Source organism: Gobio gobio (assembly GCF_949357685.1).
Source record: "Gobio gobio genome assembly, chromosome: 2".
Lineage (NCBI taxonomy): Eukaryota > Metazoa > Chordata > Actinopteri > Cypriniformes > Gobionidae > Gobio > Gobio gobio.
This window is the reverse complement of record NC_137098.1, coordinates 4372237-4398654: the sequence shown is the minus strand read 5'-3', so window position 1 is coordinate 4398654 and position 26418 is coordinate 4372237. Positions and strand designations below refer to the sequence as shown.

Sequence of the window (26418 nt, the reverse complement as noted above, 5' to 3'; positions counted from 1 at the left end):
ATGGACTAACCCAGCAATTGGGTTGTTTTAAGCAAACTTTCAACCCAACCGCTGGGATAAAACAACCCATTCACTGGGTTAAAACAAACCAATTGCTGGGTTAAAACAACCAAACCGCTGGGTTAAAACAACCCATTCACTGAGTTAAAACAACCCAATTGCTGGGTTAAAAACAACCAAACCGCTGGGTTAAAACAACCCATTCACTGAGTTAAAAACAAACCAAGTTGGGTTGAATATGGACAAACCCAGCAATTGGGTTGTTTTAAGCAAACTTTCAACCCAAATGCTGTGTTAAAACAACCCATTCACTGGGTTAAAACAACCCAATTGCTGGGTTAATACAACCAAACCGCTGGAGTTTATCCGGCTTTTTAAACTCTAAAATGTAGATGAAAACATAAATGATTCGATGTTGAGTGTGTTACAACGGACCTATTTATGCAATTACACACGGGTTATTGCATTGTAAACGCCATGAATTGCATTTGGGTTGTTTTAAGCAAACTTTCAACCCAACCGCTGGGATCAAACAACCCATTCACTGGGTTAAAACAAACCAATTGCTGGGTTAAAAACAACCAAACCGCTGGGTTAAAACAACCCATTCACTGGGTTAAAACAAACCAATTGCTGGGTTAAAACAACCAAACCGCTGGGTTAAAACAACCCATTCAATGAGTTAAAACAACCCAATTGCTGGGTTAAAAACAACCAAACCGCTGGGTTAAAACAACCCATTCACTGAGTTAAAAACAAACCAAGTTGGGTTGAATATGGACAAACCCAGCAATTGGGTTGTTTTAAGCAAACTTTCAACCCAAATGCTGTGTTAAAACAACCCATTCACTGGGTTAAAACAACCAAACCGCTGGAGTTTATCCGGCTTTTTAAACTCTAAAATGTAGATGAAAACATGAAGGATTCGATGTTGAGTGTGTTACAACAGACCTATTTATGCAATTACGCACGGGTTATTGCATTTTAAACGCCATGAATTGCATTCTATAACATGCAATTCATGGTTCTATAACATTGCATTCTATAACACACTTGCATTTCTAATCTAATATTCGGTGAAGCGCTGGAAAACCAACGATTAGAGAGTGTCATACGGGGAGAAGGTGGAAGAAATGCATAATCAGGCAAGCCATCGAGTGCATATGACAATCTTCGCCTCTATCCCTTTAAGAACAACAAGGAGAGCACGAGTGGGGGAGGGGAACGGGCTGGGGTGGAACAGTCCTGTAATGAGCATATTCCACAGACACTCAGCATCATATGGCTTCAGACCATCATGGATACACACCTTTAAATATGCACACACGCATGGAGGAGAGGACCAAAGAGCAGGACTAACGTGCTTTTTGACGCCTTCCAGGAGAGGAGCTTCACCTCAGCAGGAGCGCAGGAGGGAGAAGAGAGGAGCGTTAGGGGACCAGATTGATCATATTTAACACGTAAGCGTGTCGAAAACATGATCTAGAGGCATCCTGATGCAGTTTTGAGACGTATGAGGGGGGGCTGTGTAATGTCTGATTGAGTGTATCAATGCTGCTGCTGCTGTGTGGATCTGTTCGGCTGTGGAAAAAAACGAGGCCTTGTTTGGCTGCTGATCTCCACGCAGGGAAGGCGGGACGCGGCTGTGTGTCTCAGCCTGTTGGGACCGCCATCTGCATGCCCGTTGGAGGTGGCATGCACGATAAAGACATCCGTTACCAAAGGCCGTGCACAAACCGGCTGGAGCTATAACACCGGGATGCTCGCCTGGTGAAGTCTTCCCTTTAAAACCACCCGGACTGGGGTTTTTCCGACACACACAGAATCTACTAATGCTGTAACACTTCCTGCCTAGTTGATCGCAGTCTTCCTTTTTTTCTTGTGCATTTTTTCCACTTGACATTCTGAAGATTTGCCAAAACCTGTTTCATGCATGTCCACTGGAGGCAGGTTTGACTTTGATGATGGGGGGTCGTACTGTGGAGGGTGGGAGCAGGGCAAGGCTCACGGCCGCGGGGTCTGCACGGGGCCCCAGGGCCAGGGGGAATACGCCGGGGCCTGGAGCCACGGATTCGAGGTTCTCGGAGTTTACACTTGGCCCAGCGGGAACAGCTACAGAGGAACCTGGGCGCAGGGCAAGAGGCACGGCGTTGGTGTGGAGAGCAAAGGGCGCTGGGAGTACAAGGGGGAATGGACACAAGGGTTCAAGGGAAGGTATGGGAAGCTGGAAAGCACTAGCAGTGGCTCCCGATACGAAGGCACCTGGAGCAATGGCTTACAGGACGGATATGGCTCTGAGACCTACTCGGATGGAGGTGAGAGCGGAATGGCTTCCAAACATTCCTACAGCACACACAGAGAAAAAAGCTGTCCAAATTTTGACAGCTTGTCACTGGGGAATAGGCACTTATGTGACCACAAAACCAGTCATAAGGATCAATTTGTTGAAATCGAGACGTATGCATCATGTGAAAGCTGAATAAATAGCTTTCCGTTGATGTATGGTTTCTTAGGATATGACAATATTTGGCCGAGATACAACTATTTGACAATCTGAGGGTGCACTCTAAAAAATGCTGGGTTAAAACAACCCATTCATTGGGTGAAAAACAACCCAAGTTGGGTTGAATATGGACTAACCCAGCAATTGGGTTGTTTTAAGCTAACTTTCAACCCAACCGCTGGGTTAAAACAACCCATTCACTGGGTTAAAACAAACCAATTGCTGGGTTAAAACAACCAAAACCGCTGGGTTAAAACAACCCATTCACTGGGTTACAAACAACCCAAGTTGGGTTGAATATGGACTAACCCAGCAATTGGTTTGTTTTAAGAAAACTTTCAACCCAAATGCTGGGTTAAAACAACCCATTCACTGGGTTAAAACAAACCAATTGCTGGGATAAAACAACCAAACCGCTGGGTTAAAACAACCCAATTGCTGGGTTAAAAAAACCAAGTTGGGTTGAATATGGACTAACCCAGCAATTGGGTTGTTTTAAGCAAACTTTCAACCCAAATGCTATGTTAAAACAACCCATTCACTGGGTTAAAACAACCCAATTGCTGGGTTAAAACAACCAAACCGCTGGGTTAAAACAACCCATTCACTGAGTTAAAAACAACCCAAGTTGGGTTGAATATGGACTAACCCAGCAATTGGGTTGTTTTAAGCAAACTTTCAACCAAACCGCTGGGTTAGAACAACCCATTCACTGGGTTAAAACAACCCAATTGCTGGGCTAGTCCATATTCAACCCAACTTGGGTTGTTGTTAACCCAGCATTTTTTAAGAGTGTGCAAAAAAAGTCTAAATATTGAGAAAATCTCCTTTAAAGTTGTCCAAATGAAGTTCCTAGCAATGCATATTACTACTAATAATACATTTACTAAATATCTTCATGGAACATGATCTTAATATCCTAATGATTTTTGGCATAAAATAAAAATTTATAATTTTGACACATACAATGTATCGTTGGCTATTGCCACAGATATACCCGTGAGATGCTCCATGGTCACATATTTGTACCTTTTTTACCACAAAAAGGTTCATGGTAGTACCTTTAGGTACGTCTTTGTACTCTATATGCAGCTTATAGGAGTAAAAAAGGTACAAAGATGTCCTTTTAAGCGGACTGTCCCAGTGACAAGCTGTTGTACCCCTAAAGGTACAATTCTGACGCCCTTTTCTCTGTGTGTATTTATTCATTAGGTAGAGCTATAGTTAAATCAGGCAGAAGCAGTGCATGTGCGAATACTCATACGATCTGTAAGCTGACAATAAACATCACTTACAAAGTCAGTACGAGTCTACTAAATAATAGAAAACATTGGGTTGCTGCAGAAGATTTCATTATTAGCACAACGACATGCTTTAAAGGATAGCGTTTCACCATAATGTACAGCACAGACGCCTCTGTACAGTAAATCACCATGGAAACCGACCGTCATCATGTCACTAGGGACTCTGTGCTCGCTGATTGGCTGTTTCGCGTTCTTGTGTAATCATCCGCTTTCATGCTACGGAGATGAACGCGGAATACAGTGGTGCTGTGGCATGAATGGCGTCCGATACACGTCTGTGTTCTCCGGTTAGACTTAACTTCAGCACCCTGGACAGAGCCCGTCTCCCGCGGAAACTTTGGCCTTTTTAACGCGTCTGTGTAACAACACACGGGCTCACGTTCGAAAACGTCATCACACGTTCCTGTCGAACGTTCTAAATGAGTTTAGAAGAGCGCGTGACGTCTGAACGCGTAACATACGTCCCTTATTGGATGAGACCGACAATAGAAATGTGTAGTGAGTAATTGCACATGCATTTTGAACGGTTGTTAAATTATTGTATTTGAATATGCATCTTGTAAATATTAATATAGCTACAGCTCTGATTTGATTTTTGATTCACACCAAAAAATACTCGCTCATTTAAGAACTATTGCACGGACAGACTCAGAGGAGCTAGAACATAATGCACATGTTTAAACTGTCTGCTTAAATAACAGCACTGGCATAAGAATGAGCTGTTTATATCTTTTATAGCAGTTTAGGGTCATCCACACAGGTTAAAATGCGAGACGCAGGTCTAGAGATGCGTTTTTTAAAGGTTATTTTAACTTTTCGCCATGCACGATACTCTGCAAAAGTATGGAAATGAGATGAGCGCATAGTCAAACACTACACTGTAAAACTGAACAGTTATATGTACTTAATAAAAATGAGTTCCCTGCACTCAAATATTACCAAACGTTATGTGGACACAATGACTGAAACAGAACTCAAACTGAATGAGTTATAGAACATTTCTAGTTCCCAGCATAATAATTGGATAATAATTGTATTGTTGAGTGATTAAATAAATGATAATTGAGCATTTGGTTTGCACATGATATAAAAATCTTGCATATTATTCAAATACCACAAATATTTTGTGCTGTAGAATCTCAGAGCCACCATTATGAATAATACTAAAATTAGCATCACATTATCTCTATAACCAGAGCACTAGACTCTGAATAAGATCAAGGATTTACGCAACTACATGATGATCATGATGCTTATATCAATAAATAGCCAAAATCACTTCTCTTGCCATAACAAATGTGCTATAAAAACACAGTTAAAGCAGCCGGAGAAAAACTAAATTTAAAGAGTGAAGGCTCAGGAGCCCAACTAAAGCAAACACTAAACAAAATCATGGTGACTTCATACGAAACTATTATTTTAATTAAAAAATAAATCACAGAAATAAAGTCAGTCTGGTTAGTAATGCGTGAAGCTGGTGATGCTGTTTGTGGAGTTGTTTAATCCTCCTCTGCTGAGATCTTCAGAGATTTAATGTCTTCTTTTATCTTCAGTTGATTTTATATAAGGCTGTGGCTTAAGTCAGTTGTAATTCTTGTGTCTCTGTCCTTCAGTGATTCTGCTCATTATCATCAGGTGTTCATAATTAATGCTCAATCATCACTTAATTAATCACTTCATTACTTAACTGCAACATATATTAAGAATCATTAAAAAATGTATATTAGTGAACTCAACTGAAACAAGCTTAGAGTACTTATAACTGTTGGTTTTTAAACTAAAATTATTTGAGCTAATAAGTTTCCTCAAATGTAATGAGTTTGCTTAACTTATTGGGTTTGACTTTGTGTGTGCTATTGTGAGCTATAACTGCAAGCTCTCTGAGTTCATTTAAAGTTTGTAATTTCTGTTGTTTTACTCATTATAGTGAAGTTTTAGCCGTAAGAAGTATTTAAATGCAGTGTAAAGTTTAATTGTATATTAAGAAATATCATTTCTTTTACTTCAATTAAGTTTGTTAAACTCAATTGAATTGAGGTAATCAATTTCCTCAAATTAAATGAGTTAGCTTGACTTGTTGGGTTTTACAGTGTAGGGTAATGTTTACATTAAAAACGATAGAAAAGTAACTAGGGTTGGTCTGAATACTATTTTTTGTTAGTCCGAATACCGAAATGTAAAAGCGCCTATTTCAGGGAGTTTGTCATTGTACTGTTTTGTTGTTGTGTTTTTCATTAAGAATAATAGACTAATGAACACACAATTCAAGCAACCCGTCCCCGAATGGGCAAACCGAAAGTAAACTGCGCACGGCTGCATTCGTTCACAGCCGCTCAGAGCACAAGCACTGCAATGTGACGGTGAGGGAAAATTATCACATCCCTAACGGGTAAAAAGGCTAATACATTTTAATTCTATTATTCTATTTTCCACAATGTCAAACCAACGCAGCTTAACCCAAAATGCAAGCTCAGGCATGCGCTTCTTCCATATAAACTCATGCAGTTGTGCGCTCTAGACAGAGAATACTCCATTGCAGGGAACATAAGAAGCAAATATATTTATTAAGTATAACAAGGTTTTTTTAATTGTAAAAAAAGAGTATTGTATTTCGGCAGATTTTATAGTATAAACATATGTAAGCGCGAATGAGAACCGCTTTGAGGGAGATGCCAGGTGCACGCGAAAAACAAACCCAAAAAATAAACGAATATTCAAATCCCAAATTTGAAAATCGAATACCAACCCATCAAACGACTATTCGAATATTCTGGTCCAGCCCTAAAGTAGCGCAATGGAACGAAAAAACACGTTATGTGTAATTTTCCACGCAATTAAAGTTGCATTCATTGCTATAGTAACATAGGCTTCCATTCTGTTTTCTTTCCAAATTATCACTGGACAGTAGAAAAGTGAAAATGTTATCATTTTATTAAAAATTCTAGTTAATAATAAAAAAAATTTATTTTTTTTTTTTTACGCAAAAAAAGCCCACCCAGGATATCTGCCAGCCCACCCTTCTATAGGTGCCTAGAACCGGGCCTGTTGTTAATTCGTTTGCTACAGTGATTTTAAACTACTAACTACTGTTATAGAAAATCTTTTGTTTGTGCAAATGATAGTATACAATTTATATTTTTCTACTCGTTTGTTTATGATGTATAAACAGAGATCATGACGTTATTTTAAAAGGTTAACAATGAGCCTCTGACGAGAGTTCGCGGGAGTGCCACGACGCATGCGCGAGAACTGAGATTACGGCGTTCTTCTTCTTCTACTACTTGACTGGCTGCTCACTCTTTCGGAGTAGGGTTAATCTCAGTTCTCGCGCATGCGTCGTGGCACTCCCGCGAACTCTCGTCAGAGGCTCAAATTGAACAACAATAATAGTGTGATAAAGTCATTATTTTTGTTGTTTTTCCGCTCAAAAAGTATTTTCGTCGCATGATAGACTTAATACAGAGCCACTGTAGTCATTTGGACTCCTTAAATGACGTTTTTACTTACTATTCTGGGCCATCAAGTTTCATTCCCTCTGAAAGCCTATGGAGGAGTGAGACAGCTCTCAGATTTCATCAAAAATATACTAAATTATGTTCCGAAGATGAACGAAGGTCTTACATGGTTGGAACAACATGAGGGTGAGTAATTACTGACAGAATTTTCATTTTTGGGTGAACTAACCCTTTAACAACGTTTAAATTATAAAATAAATGACCACTATAACCAGTAGATGGCGGAAGAGGAACACTTATTAGCTCATTAGCCTTTTTTGTGTGTGAATCTTTATAGATTATCAAATCACTATTATAACATTAAAATATCTATTTTTGTTACTTTATTTGTACTGAAGTATTAAATATATGCTAATTGTAGGGAAAATCACAGTCTCATGAAAAACAAAAACTTCTGACTAAACTTCAGAATAAATCTTTATTTAAATCGTGTCAGTGCTTTGTTTGTTATGATGAGAGGATTTGTAGATAATGGGAAGATTTGAGAAAAACGTAAACTTGCACTAAAATTCTTTCAGCGTTTAGAGACTATATAAAACTTGTTTTAATCGATATGGATGGTAAATTAAACATATGACCGGTCATTATTTTCAACAGAAATGCCTGTGATTGGCTACAACACTCAACGCTGTAAAATCATGCACTCACATGACCAGAGGTGGACAGTAACGAAGTACATTTACTTGAGTACTGTACTTAAGTACACTTTTTGAGTATCTGTACTTTACTGAAGTATTATTTTTCAGGGAAACTTTTACTTTAACTTCACTACATTTGAAAGACAAATATCGTACTTTTTACTCCACTACATTTCTATCAAGGTCCTCGAAGTCAAAAGTCGTTTCTGTGGCAGCTTTGCAAGTCAGTGGATGATTTTTTTTTTCTTCTTTAAAAGTGTTTTTTTTTTTTGCAAAATGTAAATGTCTGGGAGAAAGAGAAGCAAAGACATATGGATGAATCTGAAAAAGCATGATGTGTGCATTCTGCCTTAAAGTGACAGCAGCTTTGTAAAAAGCTTTGTAACTTTGAAGTATTTAAATTAGTTCAAGGTGGTCGTATGGAGCATCACAGACTGGCTTAAACCACCATGGCATAGTGTGCATTTATACAACAATGCAACAATAAAATAATGCATTGACATAAAAAAGGAAATTTACTTTTGATACTTAAGTACTTTTAAAAGCAAGTACTTCTGTACTTTTACTTAAGTAAAAATAGTTTTTAACAACTTTCACTTGTAACAGAGTAATATTTGACCAGTAGTACTTTTACTTTCACTCGAGAAATGGAGTTGTGTACTTTGTCCACCCTTGCACATGACCCACATAAAATAACCAGATCACTCAAAAACAACATTAATCAACATTATCTCTCCCCGGGAATAAAATGCTACTGTAAAGCCCAGTCGAAGTTGATGCACATATTGTGTTAATACTTACCAGAAATTGCTGCAAATATAGTGAAACTGCTGTCTATCCCGCTTAATCCTGTTCAAACAGATCGACATCGCGGAGTTGTTTGGAACTATTGAGCTCTCCATGAACGATGTGACCGCGAGATCAAAACGTGTCGCAACTCTTTTTCTATAGCTCTGGGGCTGAGATACAAAATGTCTTAACGAGAAACCCAGCGTAACGTAAAAATACTACTGTTAATGTGTGACGAAACGTAGTTTTAAGACGTTTTCAGGTGATAATGTGGTTGTTTAAAGCTCAAATCTGTGGTTTATTTATAAAGAGAGCGCCTATTTGAACATGTGATCTGGTGTTTTCGGATCCAGTGGATCAGCGCCACTCAGCGCTCATTAACCCCGGAGAGAGCAGCCTTTCCTCGGCCAGTCCTTCTGACGTCTGCCTCTGATGTCTCTGTGGCGTCTCCAGCTATAATTCGTCTTGTGTACATGTAACGGCCGATCTTTGGTCAAATGGATCTATAATTTGTTCCCTCGCAAATCGTTTAGGCTGAGGGTAAAGTGAAGTTTCATTACTTTTTTATTTTTAGGCTATTTAACTTTACGTTACCATTGTGGCTGACTAGCGCTGACCATAGACAGTAAAAGAAATGGACACAGCGACCCCATAGGTTTCGATGGGGAAAAGTGAAGTCAAGCAGAAGCACTCACTTCCTGATGGCTGATGTACTGCGCAGCCTCAGACTGAGCTTGACGACGTAGATGTGACGTGAGCAACCAGTCTGACAGTTGTAAGTCTTCTAGTAGTTGTGCAAAGTGAAATCTCAATTGTTAAAATATTTTGTCCCTTTTGGCTCTCTATGGGCTTCTCCCCATGCTTCTCCCTTGACTTTATCGGACTTTATGCCTCCACGTCCCCCCGATTGCCTCATAGACAGGAAAAGATTACCTGCGAGCTTCTCCTCGAGTCTATACGATAATTTCTCTACTATGCGACAGAGTCGTATGGTTATGACGCAATCGTTAGCCTATTTTTTACAAAAACGGCTTCTACGGGGCGATAGTGTAAGATACAAGGTAATGGAGCCTTTTATACATTGTCGTGTATCTTTAGAAATAAACAATGATCATATGGAGTCTTTAAAAACCCTCAGATGTAAAGTTATTCGCTGTCAAAGTGACACCAAAATCAATGGGATGCTAACAGCAGGTGATGGCTTGGTTAGCAATGGCTGCCCCTATGGAAGGTACACTTTCCGGGTGCTGGATTACCCCTTTGGGGCTGACTTTGAATGTTTGACTGAATTGTTTGCTTTGTTTCATGTATAGCTTCTTATACCTTTTACTTATACTTTTGTAGGATTGATCATACATAAACATAAGCATTTAACAAAAAGAGACTGGGTTGTGTTTCATGTCATTTAATGTTATCACAGTGACAATCATATGCACACTTGTCTGAACCACATATTAATATATGATTAAACCATATGATTTTCTCCGTGTTGTTGTCACTACTAGAGCAAGCTCCTGATTGGTTAACGTGGCGCGAATATCCGGCAAAGTTCAGATTTTTCAACTTGCACGATTCGCGTCGCAGAATGTCTATTCGCGTCTTTGCATTGACTTAAAGGACAACTCTGGTGAAAAATGAACCTGGGGTAATGAACACATGGTTACCGAGTAGATCGTTCTCTGGGATGCGTTTTCATGAAAATCGAATGTAAAGAGTTTTATCTCTAAAAACAGATTAGCTTATTACGCTAGTCTATGGGGCATATAATAAGTCAAATTAAATCGCTAGTTAATGCCACTAACAAGGCTCAAAATAGCCTCACACTAACACGGGAGCATAATGAGGGTCCCTACATGCAAACCGAAGCATTGAGAACTTTGTAAGTGTACAAACAATTTAATAAGAAGATACTTTATAAAGACAGTACATTACGCGTATACAGACAGGAGCCATCTTGGAAAACAGTCTCGACAAGTCGAGCCACGAACGCTGTGCTAAGTGAGCTGGTCGATAGGAATTAAGTTCAGCATAGCACAGCGTTCGTGGCTCGATTCCTGTCGACTCCTGTCTGTATACACGTAATGTACTGTCTTTATAAAGTATCTTCTTATTAAACTGTTTGTACACTTACAAAGTTCTCAATGCTTCGGTTTGCATGTAGGGACCCTCATTATGCTCCCATGTTAGTGTGAGGCTATTTTGAGCCTTGTTAGTGGCATTAACTAGCGATTAATTTGACTTATTATATGCCCCATAGACTAGCGTTTTAATCTGTTTGTAGAGATAAAACTCTTTACATTCGATTTTCATGAAAACGCATCCCAGAGAACGATCTACTCGGTAACCATGTGTTCATTACCCCTAGGTTAATTTTTCACCGGGGTTGTCCTTTAACATGTAAATCACTTGCGCAAAACGCTTCATTCACATCCGGTGTGAACGCACCATTATGCTGCGTTCACACCAACCGCGAATAGAGCGTCTGGCGCAAGTGATTTCAATGTTAAGTCAATGTTGGAGGTCCTGCGGTGCGTTTCGCGCGACGCGGAGGACGCGAATTGGACGCGAATTGAGCGTCTTGCGTGATACGCGCGTTACATGCGAATGGTGCTTTTGTGCATTCACGCGTTTGAAGCGAATTCGCGTCTGATGCCCGAGTTGAAAAATTTGAACTTTGGCGTCTATTCTCCGCCGTGTTAACCAATCAGGAGCCTGCTCACTGCTGTCATGTGGTAAAGTGACGTCATGAGAAACCCTGCATAATTTAAAAATAGTACTATTGTGTCACAAAATGTAGTTTTAAGACTTTTTCAGGTGAGAATGTAGTTGTTTAAAGCTCAAATCTGTGGTTTATTTATAAAGAGAGCGCCTATTTAAAAAAATTATCTTGTGTTTTTGGAGTTGTGAGATCCAGGCGATCACCGGGCGCTCAGCGCTCACTAACCCCAGTGAGAGCAGCCTTTCCTCGGCCAGTCCTTCTGCCGTCTGCCGCTGGCTCTGATGTCCTCTAGTGGTTCGTCTTGTGTGGATCTAACGGCCGAGCTTGCTCTCATGAATCTATAATTTGTTGCCTGCCAAATCGTTTTGACTGAGGGCAAAGAGAAGTTTCATAACTTTATATTTTAAGGATATTTAAATATACATGCAGTGAAGATAATTTAGGAGTTGCCTGGACCACATTTGTGTGGCTATTAATGCTTAATATATATTTTTAATGAAAATGAAAAGAGGCAGAGGTGTTTTATGACATATTTCTCCTGGAGCGCCTTGAACGCGCGTCAATTTCGCTTCCAGCGCTCGATTTCTACGCGCGTCCAACTCGCTGCGGACGCGCGAATCCATTCAAAATGTTCGCGCGTGAAACTAGACGTGATTTTGATGCTCTATTCGCGTTTGGTGTGAACGCAGCATTAGGGTTTATAGTGTGACATTTCTGTCCCGCTCACTTCAGAAATGATGGCTACGATATATGAATAATAATATGAACTTTGCTCTTTCGCAGGCACTTACCAGGGTCAGTGGTTGAGCGGCATGCGTCACGGCTATGGAGTGCGACAGAGTGTGCCTTATGGCATGGCAGCCATTATCTTCTCCCCTATGTGCACCTCCATAAACTCCCTACGATCCGATCACAGCGAAGGGGCTCCCACTCCAGAAGATGGCTCCGCCGTCAGCGGGGTCTCTGGGAGTCCGGTGGGGCGCAGTGGCTTTGTACTTTGTGCTCACAGTGAAGCAGAAAGGCACAGGAAGAGGAAAGGCCGCTTCCGACAGTCCATACTGAGTGGGTTAAAGTTGCGGAGGTCTGAGTCCAAGAGCTCTCTGGCCAGCCAGTTAAGCAAGCAGAGTTCGTTCTGCAGCGAGGCGGGTATGAGCACGGTCAGCTCAGCCGCCTCAGACATCAACTCCAACGTCAGCCTAGGTGAAGCGGAGGCAGGGGGCAGCGTGGATGCCACTGTCACCGAAACATATGCTGGCGAGTGGAGGAACGACATGCGATCGGGGTGGGGTGTGAGCCATCGCTCAGATGGACTTCACTATGAAGGCGAGTGGTTTGGGAACAAGCGGCACGGCTACGGCTGCACCACCTTTCCAGATGGAACCAAGGAGGAGGGAAAGTACAAGCAGAATGTCCTGGTGAGTGGCAAGAGGAAAAACCTAATACCGCTCCGTACCAGCAAAATCCGGGAAAAGGTGGATCGCGCTGTGGAAGCGGCTGAGAAAGCGGGGGACATAGCCAAGCAGAAGGCAGAGATCGCATTGTCCAGGTACGAGTCTCCACCATTTGAGCAGTAAAAATGTTGCTTTGCCGTCAAAGTGATATGCCGTTGAACCAAACTTTCTTCCTCTCTTTGCAGGATGAGCCATGCCCGAGGAAAGGCAGAGGCCGGAGAGGGAGTCGCACAGAGAGCCCTGGAGGAGTGTCGTCTGGCCAGGGCTATAGCCAAAGAACTTTCCCCCTCTTTCCATCACTATGGGAACGGTCAGTCAAAACTATTCATTCAAATAAAAAATTATTCTGTAACATACAGCCACAGAATTTTTATAAAGGATAAGTTCACTTCAAAATGAAAATGTCCTGATAATTTACTCACCTCGATCTCATCAGATGTGTTTCTTCCTTCAGTGGAAAAGAAATTAAGTTTTTTGAGGAAAACATTCCAGGATTTTTCTCCACATAATGGACTTCAATGGGAACCAACGGTTGAAGGTCCAAATCAATGCAGTTTCAGAGGAAGAGCTTCAGATGCTCTGACCGATCCCAGACGAGGAATAGGCTCTAGTTTTCTAAAAAATAATAAACATTTATATACTTTTTAACCACGAATGCTCAACTTCTGTGTCGTTCTTCTTCACAATGTATAACGCCATCACATCGGAAAGGTCATGTGCAAGTTATGTGCAAAAAGTATATACAAGTACATTTTTTTTATTGAAAATGGCCGATGGTTTGTCTAGATCAGACCCTATTCCTCTGGGATCGGTCAGAGTCTCTGAAGCCCTTCCTCTGAAACTGCATTGATTTGGACCTTCAACCGTTGGTTCCCATTGAAGTCCATTATGTGGAGAAAAATCCTGGAAAGTTTTCCTCAAAAAACTTAATTTCTTTCCCACTGAAGGAATAAAGACATGAACATCTTGGATGAGATGGGAGTGAGTAAATTATCAGGACATTTTCATTTTGAAGTGAACTAATGCTTTAAAGGCTTTTTTTATCTTTAAGTATGACTATGTTAGCCTTAAGATTATGAATAAGCTGGTGTGTTCCAAATCAATGACAACATTTGCATTTAGGAGATATAAGCATTCAAAACTTACAGTCTCTCACTTCCGTTAAAATGGATCACAGATTTTGATGACATCATCGCAGACTTCACCTTCTCATAAAATCTTCTGTCCAATCAAATGGTCTCTAGAATCTGAAGCTCCGCCCCCTACACTATAAATAGACGCTGAAGCAGTGTCGCAAGTCGCCGCATACAACAAAACATATCGGACCCATTTAAATTCTGCACAGATGCTGTATTTCAAAGGATATGGAGGAGATTATGATGATAAACGCTATTGGCTGTTTCAAAAAAGGGGAGGAGCAGCTAAAAGCTGGAGCCGTTTCAGGGGAAATTACGTCAACACATTGAACAATAGGGGTGTGCATTGGCACTGCCCTCACAATTCGATTCGATTACGATTCACCAGGTAACGATTCGATTCAATTCGATTCTACGATGCATTGCGATGCATCAAAATTCTACTGCACACAACAAGGCAAATTTTTAATCAGTCATGAGGCAATACAAGCAGTCAGATATTGAACAACAGATTGTATTGGCTGCTATGTGTGTATTATCACTCTCCTGTATCTTTGACATAAATATCATTAAATAAAATAAAATATAAGAAAACATAAATCACTGCTTTCAGTGCTTTGAATGAGAAATGTTTCTCTTCTCTCTACTTTAGAACGATCAACATGGTTCGTGAAGTTAGTTGTATTGCCAACGTGCTTGATTTTAGTGTGGCAGGTTTTACACACCGCGTAAGTCTTGTCTAGTTTCCCATCAACTTCGTAGAATCCGAAATGTGCCCAGATGTCCACTTTCCAAGCTTTGGGTGCGTTTTTAATTACCCGTCTATTGCAGTAATCTCCCTCCGCCTCAGCCATCTTGATTGTTGTTGTTGTTATGACCCCGGAAGTAATTGAAACTTCACAACTTTATTGTCCAACTCAAGGTCAGAAAATAAACGGTGACATAATCGATTATGGCACTTTGCTGCATCGATACTGAATCGTGCATGCCCCGCATTGCGATGCATCGCCGAATCAATTATTGTTGACACCACTATTGAACAATGCTGCGTGTTTCAATGCACTTCAGTGGGACTTTAAGCACTATATCTGCAATGCACATAAGAACACTTACTATATTTATTTTTATACTCAAGGGATAAAATTAACACTACGCCAAATGCGAATAAAAATTTGGCGAGTATATAAAACGCTGTCAATCGCCTGTTGTCCGGATAACATTTTTATGAATTCTAATAATGCATTGTTGTGAGAAGATTATCGTGAACAACGCTTGGGACAGTTGACGGGCCAGCACTGCATTGTCACTTAAAACACTGTTGATTTAAATATATTAAAGCGCAAGGAACTCGATTCATTACACACGCACTGTGCTTATCAACATCTGAGGACGCACCCAGAATGCCGTGTCTCAGACAGTGTGTGAATACTAAAGTGAGCTCTCTTTCATGTCTCCTTGCACTTGAATGGACAAATGCACACGAATTATGTCAAAAATGCCTGTCATAAACAGTTGAGACAGTAAACATGTGTGTATCAGTGTATTGGATCCATGCATTCAGTCTTAAAGTGACAGTAGCCTAATAAACCTGCATTTTTAATGTTACATATTCACTCACTGCTCTTGACTCAATAACTTTTGTAACTTTACTAAGGATTCATCTATGTTTAATTTATATAGTGAAGACCATGTCGTGTTATTTTACATTTGATTAGCCTACTTTATCACGTTTTTGTACCTGGAAATGTTGATTTCTCTGATCTATATGTGCATTTGAACATTTGAAGGCCAAAAATGTATAAGAAATAGCTTTGAAACCATGTCAGTGGCAGTAGATTACTTGTCAATACCTGCTCTCTCCTCTCCATCACTCTTTCTTTTTCTGTCAGTCTCTTGCGGTGTCTCTTCCTCTCCTAAAGCTGAGCTTTGACTGATATTCTTTTTATTGTCGTCTGTCAGTGAAGAAAGTAAACATAGGCTCAACTCATATTTAGCCTATATGTTTTATTAATAATCTTCTTAGACAAGTTAATTTACTGAAGGCTACGAATGAATTCATAATATGTACACATTCATTATTAATCTTATGCCTAATATGATGAGCTTTATTAATGTTTCTTGTCTCGTTACATTGACAGTTAATAATTATTACATTACATGAATCACAAATTATATAGTCCTATTTTCAATTTTTTTTCAAAATTGTGAAATTAGACAAAAGTTTATTTATTTTGTCAGATAATTTTGTTGGTCATTTCTATCCTAAAACAGCTCTCAAATATGATGTTTAGTTTAGCTACATCTTATCTCGCACTTATGACCGTTAACTGAAGCTTCACTCTGGAATTCACGCTCAGCAGCTTCTGTGAACATAAAGCCCGCCTACTTTGATTTGATTGGTCATCTCAAATATTTTGATAATAACGAGCGGTGACAGACCAACGACAGCTCAGATGAGAGGATCTTGGTGCTGTGCAATATCCCTGCAGCACTAAAGTAGAGTTAATACTATATTAGGCAATTATTTCACAACCTTCATCATATACACCTCGAAAAAATCCGGACCTCGTGACCTCATAGCTTAAAGCTACACTATGTAACTTTTCCGTCCACTAGAGGTCGCCTGTTCAAAACAAAGGCGTAGTTTGATGACGCCACGTTTGAGCGCAGAATCTCGGGACATGTGGTCTTCACCTCACAGCCGGTGGGAAACAGTCAGGATAGGACTCGGGCAGAAATCATGTTCATGGATGCGATTATTAACATTACTGTAGTCTGAAGCAGAGCAGGACCGAGTGTTGTGGAGCTGAGCAAGGCCGCAGGAGCGATTGAAGAGTGGGACTGTTATTATGGCATAGTCGCTGTCGGGACTTTTATTATGACACGGTTGCCGGCGGCACTTCCTCTTCTCCAGTGCTGAGTGTGAGGTAACGCAGCTCTGTTTATCGTATTAGATATATCTGAGTGTGTTGAAAAGGAAGTTATGACGTTCGCTCGGCGGCTGCTATGACACTTGTTCACAATGCAGTGAGAGTAAAGTGTTTCACTGAATAAAACCGGAGACCGAGGGTGACGCAGATATGACGCAATCGACAGGCGACTCCCTCAAACGCATAGCTCACACGTCCCGGCTCCTTGGTTAAAATAGCAATTTTCTCACGATTTACAAATAGTTGAAAACATTTGGGATATTCTAAGTACTCAACTGAACAAAATATATAACACTGGCCTAGTGATTTCTGGATGTTTTCCTGAAAAAATCCTACATAGTTCACCTTTAATACAGCAATTTAAAGCTGCTTTTCCAACAAAACTATTGTTCCAGGAACTTTTTTCCCCCCAGACATGTTGAGTTTCGATCGTGATCTAAAGTACCGTGAAGATTAGGTAAATGAGTCCGGCGATGTAGGACTGCGTGCGACTTTCCAGTTCCCGGTGGATTTCGTCCTCCGCATATAAGCTTAATAAAGCCTGAACCTTGTCGTCTGTCCATCGACCGTATTTTTTTAACTCCATTGTTGATTCGAATAGCAAATAAATCTTACTGCACGCACTGCAACAGACTTTTAAAAATGGTGGTTGAAATAAAATGCTGCGTGGAGTCAACCAATCAGCATGTTCCGCGCCCAAGTCCCACCCCCGAAAGTTCCTCGCAAGCGGGGACTTTCTGAGGGGGACATTTTTACCTAGAAATTAATTTAGTTTCTGTGGTCAAAACACACTGATTACCACCCCAAAATTCCCTAGTTCCTGGAGAAAGTTCCTGCGGTGGAATCGCGGTTTAACTTTACCTTTGCTGATTATGATATTTATTTTAGAACACATTACTTAAAGGTCCCATTTTTCGTGTTTTTTTGAAGCTTTGATTGTGTTTACAGTGTGCAATATAACATGTGTTCATGTTTCACGTGTAAAAAAACAGTATTTTTCACACAATTTACTTATCTGTATACCGCTGTTTTCACTGTCCTCAAAACGGCTTGAAAGATTTCCCTGTTTTATGAAGTCCCTCCTTCAGAAATACGTAATGAGTTCTGATTGTGCCAGCGGTTCCCATGTTGTGATTCGACAGCAGCTTAGCGCACGTTGCCCGGAAAGGTCACGCCTCTCACCATAACAGGGAGATGAACGCGCTCAAACTACAGCCCCTGAAGGCCAAACAAAGGTGATTTGACTCCGGGATGAAAATAACAGCGTCTGAACGACATGGCGACAAACGCAACCGAACCAAACCAAACCAAACGCAACACTTCCACTTCTCCACGAGGGAGCAACAAGACCACGCCCCCTTTTTCGCGTATTCTTGTGGGCGGAGGTTAGTCAATAAACTGTTCTACTGACGTAATTAAAACAGGATGTACAGGGATGTAGTCCAAACCGGCCATTCGCTGTAGGCTTTGAAAGGGAACTTCTGTTAAATAAAATATCTCGCTTGGCATTGAACTTTGAGCTTTATAATTTTACAGGTATTATTTATGCTCTCACAGCAACATTACACACTAACTAAAGTTTGAAAAATGGGATCACGAAGAACAGGACCTTTAATGTGATCATATTGGTCAAAACACACTGATAACCACCCCAAAATTCCCTAGTTCCTGGAGAAAGTTCCTGCGGTGGAATCGCAGTTTAACTTTACCTTTGCTGATTATGATATTTATTTTAGAACACATTACTTAATGTGACTATATTTCCGTTTCCTAGGACTGGAGTGCCAGAGACCAAAGCATCAGGACAGGAAAGACCTGGAGGGGGTCTCCACTGGCACAGACAGCCTTGAGCTCTGCACACCAGACACAACACCCCCGGCCCAGACGCCTGACCTGAGCCCAGTCCTGAGCAGCCCATCCTCACCCCCCTGCAGCCCGCCTACTCATCGCACCAGGAGCGCTTGCTTCATGCGGCAGAGTGCTGTGGACGAACAAGGCGGGGCAGAGATTCAGGTTCTAGTGGAAGGTAGAGGCATGGACGCCATGAGAGCTGGGGCCAACAACTGGACCGCCGAGATGTATCCTCACAGAAGAGGGAGCAAAGGGGAGAGCAGTCGCTCCACGACGCCATCCCTGCTGGAAGAGGAGATCGGTCACATTAATGGACACGAGAACTCCTCGACTCATCACCCGTGGGAGAACGGCTCCTCTAATCACAAGCCCATTGAGCATATGCCCCCTGAGAAGGTGTGGGATCAAATGTCCTCCAGTCAAAAGCCCTGGAAGCATGTTTCCTTAAATCAGAAATCCAAGGAACATACAATTTCCAGGGAACGAGAACGCGAGCATAAACCATCCAATCACATCTCTGTTGATTGCGACTCTTCCAAGTTCAAACCACAGGTGCACATATATTCCAATCACAAGTCCACGGGTCATAATTTATCCAATCACAAGACCACTGAGCATGCTTCCTCCAATCACAAACCAAAGGAGTTTATTTCTGCACATGAAAAACCCCACGTTTCTTACCATTATAACCCCCAAGAGCATGTTTCCTCCTATCACAAACAACACGAGCATGTCCACTCCAACCACAAGCCAAGAAAGTCCTTTACCAATCATGCGATTGGTGAGTCTAGCTTGAACGCATACCAGCTGTCAGACCGTGGAGCCAACAACTCCACTCTGGAATGGACTGTTGAAAACAATCCCCAGTGGATCTCTTCCCATCCACATCTGCAGGAGAAAGAAGGGGAAAATGATTATCGGGTTGAAATGAGGTTCCAGCCCCTAGACTCCGTTTCCCAACAGAACTTTGGCTCTGGCACGAAATGCTCGGGTCTCCAAGGGCACAATTTGCAGAGACTACGTCAGCGAAACCACGAGGGCAAAGAATGGGGTCTTGCAGCCAGGGAAGGTTCCATGGACTCTGTGCAGATGCTCGACACCTTGAATGTTGGGGTCGACGTGGAGGAATGGCCTTTGCACAGGGACATTACTCTTTCACCCCCTTTAACGTCTTCTCCAGAACCACTGGACCAAGAGGTAGAGCATCTGAACCTGATAAAGGCAAACTCAGTAAGTAAACAGCGTGGGAACGAAAGGTGACGATGTTCTGAATACCTTGTTCTGTATGTCAGTGGTCTCAAACTCATCTCCTGGGCTGAATCCGAAATTGTCCCCTAAACCCTCAATCACTATTCCCTATGTTAGTCCACTAATAGAGGATATGCATCAACGTCACTTTCCTGCCAAACACGCCCCCCTCAGCCGGACTGAGTGGCAGAAGAGCTAGGGGAATAGGGGAAACGCGATTAAAACAAATGGTTATCAGTTTAAACTAAAGGTTGGACTAGATATAATGTTCCTTTCAACTTACCAAAGATCCAGTGATCCATGGATATTGACATGCAGCCAGGAATAGTGTTTTCCTGATATTTACAGTATATATGAGCCTGATTTTGATACATAAATATTTATCACTGTCAGTCATCCCAATTTCGAGAGTGAATCCCGCATGTATATGTCCGCTTGTCAAGAATTATTTAAATATTTTCAGCTCACAAAGTCCTGTTATATTAATCAGTGAAGTTGACGAAACAATGAATCTCTTATTTATATAATATCTACACTTAAGCCATATTCGCACGGGATTAGTATTATCTGGGGACCTCGTGTGATTTAGATTTTACTCCCCCAAAAACACCATTCAAGCAATTTACTCCCAAATTGCTCATTCTCAAGTGAAAGTATAATCCGCACGGCCTCATGGGAATTCATAATGGTGCGCATTATATGCAGCCTAGCGCCATTCTTCATGAAAGATAAAGATAAAAATGCGCACAGGACACAAAAACCTTGCAAAAATGATATACGATCCGCCTAATCCTGGCCAAATCACAGAGATGCCGATTCGCACAGGACTAATATTAAGCCATTAATTAAAAGTCTGTAATTAGCCATTGCGATCAAGAGATCGACAAACATGTTTCTGATTGGCCATTGCGTTCAAGAGTTCAACAAACATGTCTGTGATTGGCCATTGCGTTCAAGAGTTCAACAAACATGTCTGTGATTGACCATTGCATTCAAGAGATCAACAAACATGTCTGTGATTGGCCATTGCATTCAAGAGATCAACAAACATGTCTGTGATTGGCCATTGAGTTCAAGAGTTCGACAAACATGTCTGTGATTGGCCATTGAGTTAAAGAGATTGACAAACATGTTTCTGATTGGCCATTGAGTTCAAGAGATCGACAAACATGTCTGTGATTGGCCATTGTGTTCAAGAGATTGACAAACATGTTTCTGATTGGCCATTGCGTTCAAGAGTTCAACAGACATGTCTGTGATTGGCCATTGAGTTCAAGAGATCGACAAACATGTCTGTGATTGGCCATTGCGTTCAAGAGATCAACAGACATGTCTGTGATTGGCCATTGCGTTCAAGAGATCAACAAACATGTCTGTGATTGGCCATTGCGTTCAAGAGATCGACAAACATGTCTGGGATTGGCTACATTACTCACCGAAGTGAAAACACGTTGGAAATTGAATCATTTGACGAGCGCAAATACAGATACAGGATCTTTTGACAACTCTTTTTGGCTAATATTATGCTATTATTACGAAGAAAACAGATCCTAGACCAGCAGTTATGGGCAGATTTTCCTTTTAAAAGCAATCAGTAGCAGAAGCTGCAGCGGCAGTGGTTTGAATGGGAAAATTACATGGTCCAGAGAGGTTTACTCGGTCTCCCTCGGTCCAGAGAGGTTTACTCGGTCTCCCTCGGTCCAGAGAGGTTTACTCGGTCTCCCTCGGTCCAGAGAGGTGCACAGCCAAGCCTCCCCGACCCCCCCTCTGGCGCTGGGCCTGGTTTTGTGTGTTTTTCGCTGCATTCACGCTGAAAACCAATGCTTCCACTCAGTCTTTTTGCCACTCAGTGGGCATAACCACAGTCACTCTGGCTATGCACGTGCAGACCCTCTATACAGTTCACTTGAAGGAGTGACTAAAAACGAGTGAGTTGGAGCCGGTCGAGCTCCAGGAGCCGAGTTTGAGTCCACTGTCTTATGCTATCATTTAATAGAGCATATCATTTACGTTCTAGTAGTAAAAATCACATTAACTTTCCTTTTAAACCTTTCAAGACAGACCCACCATGAGCTCTGAGGTGTTTAAGGGAATATATATGCGTCTGTAGAAGCCACAAGGCAATGTGACTTAACTTTATTTTTAAAAACAATTGTGTTTAGTAGCTCAGTTTCTGGTGCAGAACTACATTACCCATAATTAAGAAGAGAGCTCCACCAATCAGAGTCCACCATATAAATGTAGTCACTCCAAATACACTCAGAAGTGACCGCTCATCCATCTATCTATCTATCTATCTATCTATCTATCTATCTATCTATCTATCTATCTATCTATCTATCTATCTATCTATCTATCTATCTATCTATCTATCTATCTATCTATCTATCTATCTATCTATCTATCTATCCATCTATCTATCTATCTATCTATCTATCTGTCTGTCTGTCTGTCTGTCTGTCTATCTATCTATCTATCTATCTGTCTGTCTGTCTGTCTGTCTGTCTGTCTGTCTGTCTATCTGTCTGTCTGTCTAAAACATGCAAACATGTTAATTCATGCTAGCAACATGTTAAAACATGTTAAAACATGCTAACAAAATGTTAAATCATGTTAGCAACATGCTAGTTCATGTTAATACCATGGTAAATCATGTTAACGACAGGCTAATTCATGTTAACAACATGTTAATCCAAGCTAAAACAATAGCAGAATGCTAAAACCTGTTAGCAAACACATTAAACATGCTAAAAACATTCTAAATCATGCTAGCAACACATTAAATCATGCTAGCAATATGTTCATTCATGCTAGCAACATGTTAATTAATGTTAAAACCTGCTAGCAACACATTAAACATGCTAACTACATTCTAAATCATGCTGTCAACACACTAAAGCATGCTAGCAATATGTTAAATCATGTTAGCAAAATGGTAGTTAATGCTAAAACATGCTAGCAATTTGTTAATCATGCTAGCAACATGCTAATTCATGGTAAACCATGTTAGTGACAGGCTAAATCATGTTAATCCATGGTAAAACAATAGCAGAATGTTAAAACCTGCTAGCAACACATTAAACATGCTAAAAACATTCTAAATCATGCTGTCAACACACTAAATTATTCTATCAACATGTTAAATCGTGTTAGCAACATGTTAATTCATGCTAGCAACACATTAAATCATGATAGCAACATATAAATTCATGCTAGCAACATGTTAATTAATGTCAAAACATGTTAACAAAATGTTAAATCATGCTAGCAACATGCTAGTTCATGTTAACACCATGGTAATTCATGTTAACAACATGTTAATCCATGGTAAAACAATAGCAGAATGTTAAAACCTGCTAGCAACACATTAAACATGCTAACAACATTCTAAATAATGCTGTCAACACACTAAATAATGCTAGCAACACACTAAATTGTGCTATAAACATGTTAAATCGTGTTAGCTTCATGTTGAGTCATGCTAACAAAATCTTAAATAATGCTAGCAACATGCTAATTCATGTTAACACCATGGTAAAACATGTTAGTTACAGGCTAAATCATGTTAACAACATGTTAATCCATGGTAAAACAATAGCAGAATGCTAAAACCTGCTAGCAACACATTAAACATGCTAAAACATTCTAAATCATGCTGTCAACACACCACACATGCTATCAACATGTTAAATCATGTTAGCAAAACATGCTAGTTCACGCTAAAACATGCTAACAATGTGTTAATCATGCAAGCAAGACGCTAATTCATGCTAACATGTTAAAACATGTTAGCAAAACATGCTAAAAATGCTAGCAACATACTAAATCATGTTAGCAAAATGCTAATTCATGCTTACAACATCTTAAAACATGCTAGTACTATTGTGGCGAATCAGATTTCAGAGCTGGTTGGTTTTTATTCAACGCTTAGAAATCTGTATTGATCTGTGTCTGCTCTGGTGGATCCATGCTTCCAAATGTTTTAAAAACTTCTTTTGAAATGTTACATTTGGTGGCACAAGCAATAAATATTAACAAGATACTTTTGTAATGGTTTAAATGCACTGCGCATATTTCTAACGTGGATATTTTACTCTCTTTCCGCAGGGCTCCAGCTCTATCCTGGTGGTCTTGGTGATATTACTCAACATCGGTGTAGCCATTTTGTTCATTCATTTCTTTATTTAATCATATATGGCCTATAGAATGTCAATAACAGCATTGATCAAGAGTAAGATTATGCACACAATGCACACTTAGCACCACTTCTTAATATAAGGAACCCAAAAATTACAGTAGTAAACGTCTGTGTAAGTTGGGCAAGTCCATGTAAATTGTAAACTTCTTTTATGGTTCGATTTATTATATAATTCCATTATAATCCATTTGCTTATTTTTTACATAATAAAGGTCCATTTACAATATTCCGTAGAACTATTAGGTTTTTAATATATATGTTACGAAAGATTATTTCACCTCATTTCTTTTCGAATGCACATCAGGCCTGGGACGTTATTGAGGATTAAAGACGGTCTTGTGGTTTTATGTATTATATAGTTGATGTAAGGTGCAGTTCACACGAATATATAACCACACACTCTTCCACTGTTTTCCGACAACTCTCTCTTCTACAAACCCAGATTTGACACACCTATAGGTCTGAGGTAACAGCTATCTTTAAGGGCTTCATCATTCTCATCCAACAGCCTGCAGATTTCTTCCCACACACACTGAATTTCAGCACAATCCTGTCGTGTAGTTCGTTCTGACACATTCACCACTGACACACTACTACGCTAAAGCAACCTCCGTGTTTCCACATCTGCGAAATGACATAAAAGTACAACAGAGGTGCAGCAGTGGCTGAGTATTCCGGCTCACACCCGATAACGTTTGAGACTGTTTTCAATATATATATATTATTCTATACTACTGAACATATTTTAACACGTTTGCAAGATATCATTGATATGCTGAGTGCCTTTTTTAATTGAGAAACCATCCCAGCGAGCAGGTTATGTACAGGTGGCCGCTCATACGAAGGTCTCTATCCCACCGCCCGACCTTTGGACAAATGGAGTTGGCTTAAGAACTGTGGAGATTTTTACAGCATGTTTGTTAGCCTGTTCTCTTCTGCTGTTACTTCTGTGTGATTTTCTGCCTGTCTCTCTGTCCAGCAAACTTAGATAACAATTTGGGACTGAAAGCAGTGTAAAAATACCAGCTTATGTTTCTCAGTGGGACCTGACTGACATCATCTAAATTAATGAATGATAAACTGCTATTGTATATTTTATACTACTCATCCGGTGATATCATGTTGTGAGATCATTGCATGCCTACGCATGCCCTTTCTTACGCAATGATTTATGAGATTGTTTCCAAGTTATGTGGAAAAATTAATAAAATGTTTGAGGTTATGTTGTGGCTTGTGGTTTTCAGAGATGCAAAATAACACAATCAGAAGGTTTTGTTTACCAATCCCACCAAAAAAACACTAAAAGTTCCACATTAGTTGAAGTCCCCCTGCAGGCAATCATTTTATCCCTTATAACTCAACTTTGATCATCAAAATGAAATAATAAAAAAAAAAAAAATTCTGTGAAAACAGCTCGAATGTAATGCTTCATTTAGTATGCGCTGGCTCATGAATATGCAGATTAGCCCCGCCCCCACTCACTCGGATTACCTGATCCACTCGCTCTACTGTAGTAACATATAGATAGATAGACAGACAGACAGATAGATAGATAGACAGATAGACAGACAGACAGATAGATAGATAGACAGATAGACAGACAGACATATAGATAGATAGACAGACAGACAGACAGACAGACAGATAGATAGATAGATAGATAGATAGATAGATAGATAGATAGATAGATAGATAGATAGATAGATAGATAGATAGATAGATAGATAGATAGATAGATAGATAGATAGATAGATAGATAGATAGACAGACAGATAGACAGACAGACAGACATATAGCTAGATCGACAGACAGACAGATGTATAGACAGAGACATATAGGGCCCTATCTTGCACCCAGCGCAATTGACTTTGTACACCAACGCATGTGTCATTCCTATTTTGCACCCGCGCAAAGCGCGCTTTTCCCTCCACAGAAGCACGTCGCTAAACTAGTGAATGCACTTGCGCTCCCTGGGCGGTTCAGCGCAAAAAAGGAGGCGTGTTCCGGCGCAAACAATCCCTGGTGCTATTTTGCTGTTCCATTAAACAATTGCGCCACTGACCAGAAAAAACCTAGTCTAAAGTCAGTGGTGCGTTGCGCGTTGTTCATTATGCTATTTTAAGGGCGCATGCTTGA

At 40.4% G+C, this 26418-nt stretch overlaps 2 protein-coding genes across 5 annotated transcripts in view; both read left to right on the top strand.

The window, feature by feature from the left end:
• Positions 1–26418, top strand: part of drd4b (dopamine receptor D4b) — a 473608-nt gene that overhangs the window by 81640 nt on the left and 365550 nt on the right. The gene's annotated exons all lie outside the window — the stretch shown is intronic.
• Positions 1210–25503, top strand: jph3a (junctophilin 3a). The gene is made up of 5 exons (XM_079806267.1): positions 1210–2315; positions 12252–13014; positions 13105–13229; positions 18760–20066; positions 24192–25503. Exons 1-5 carry the CDS (start codon positions 1934–1936, stop codon positions 24270–24272), a joined length of 2658 nt encoding a protein of 885 aa, XP_079662393.1. The 5' UTR covers positions 1210–1933; the 3' UTR covers positions 24273–25503.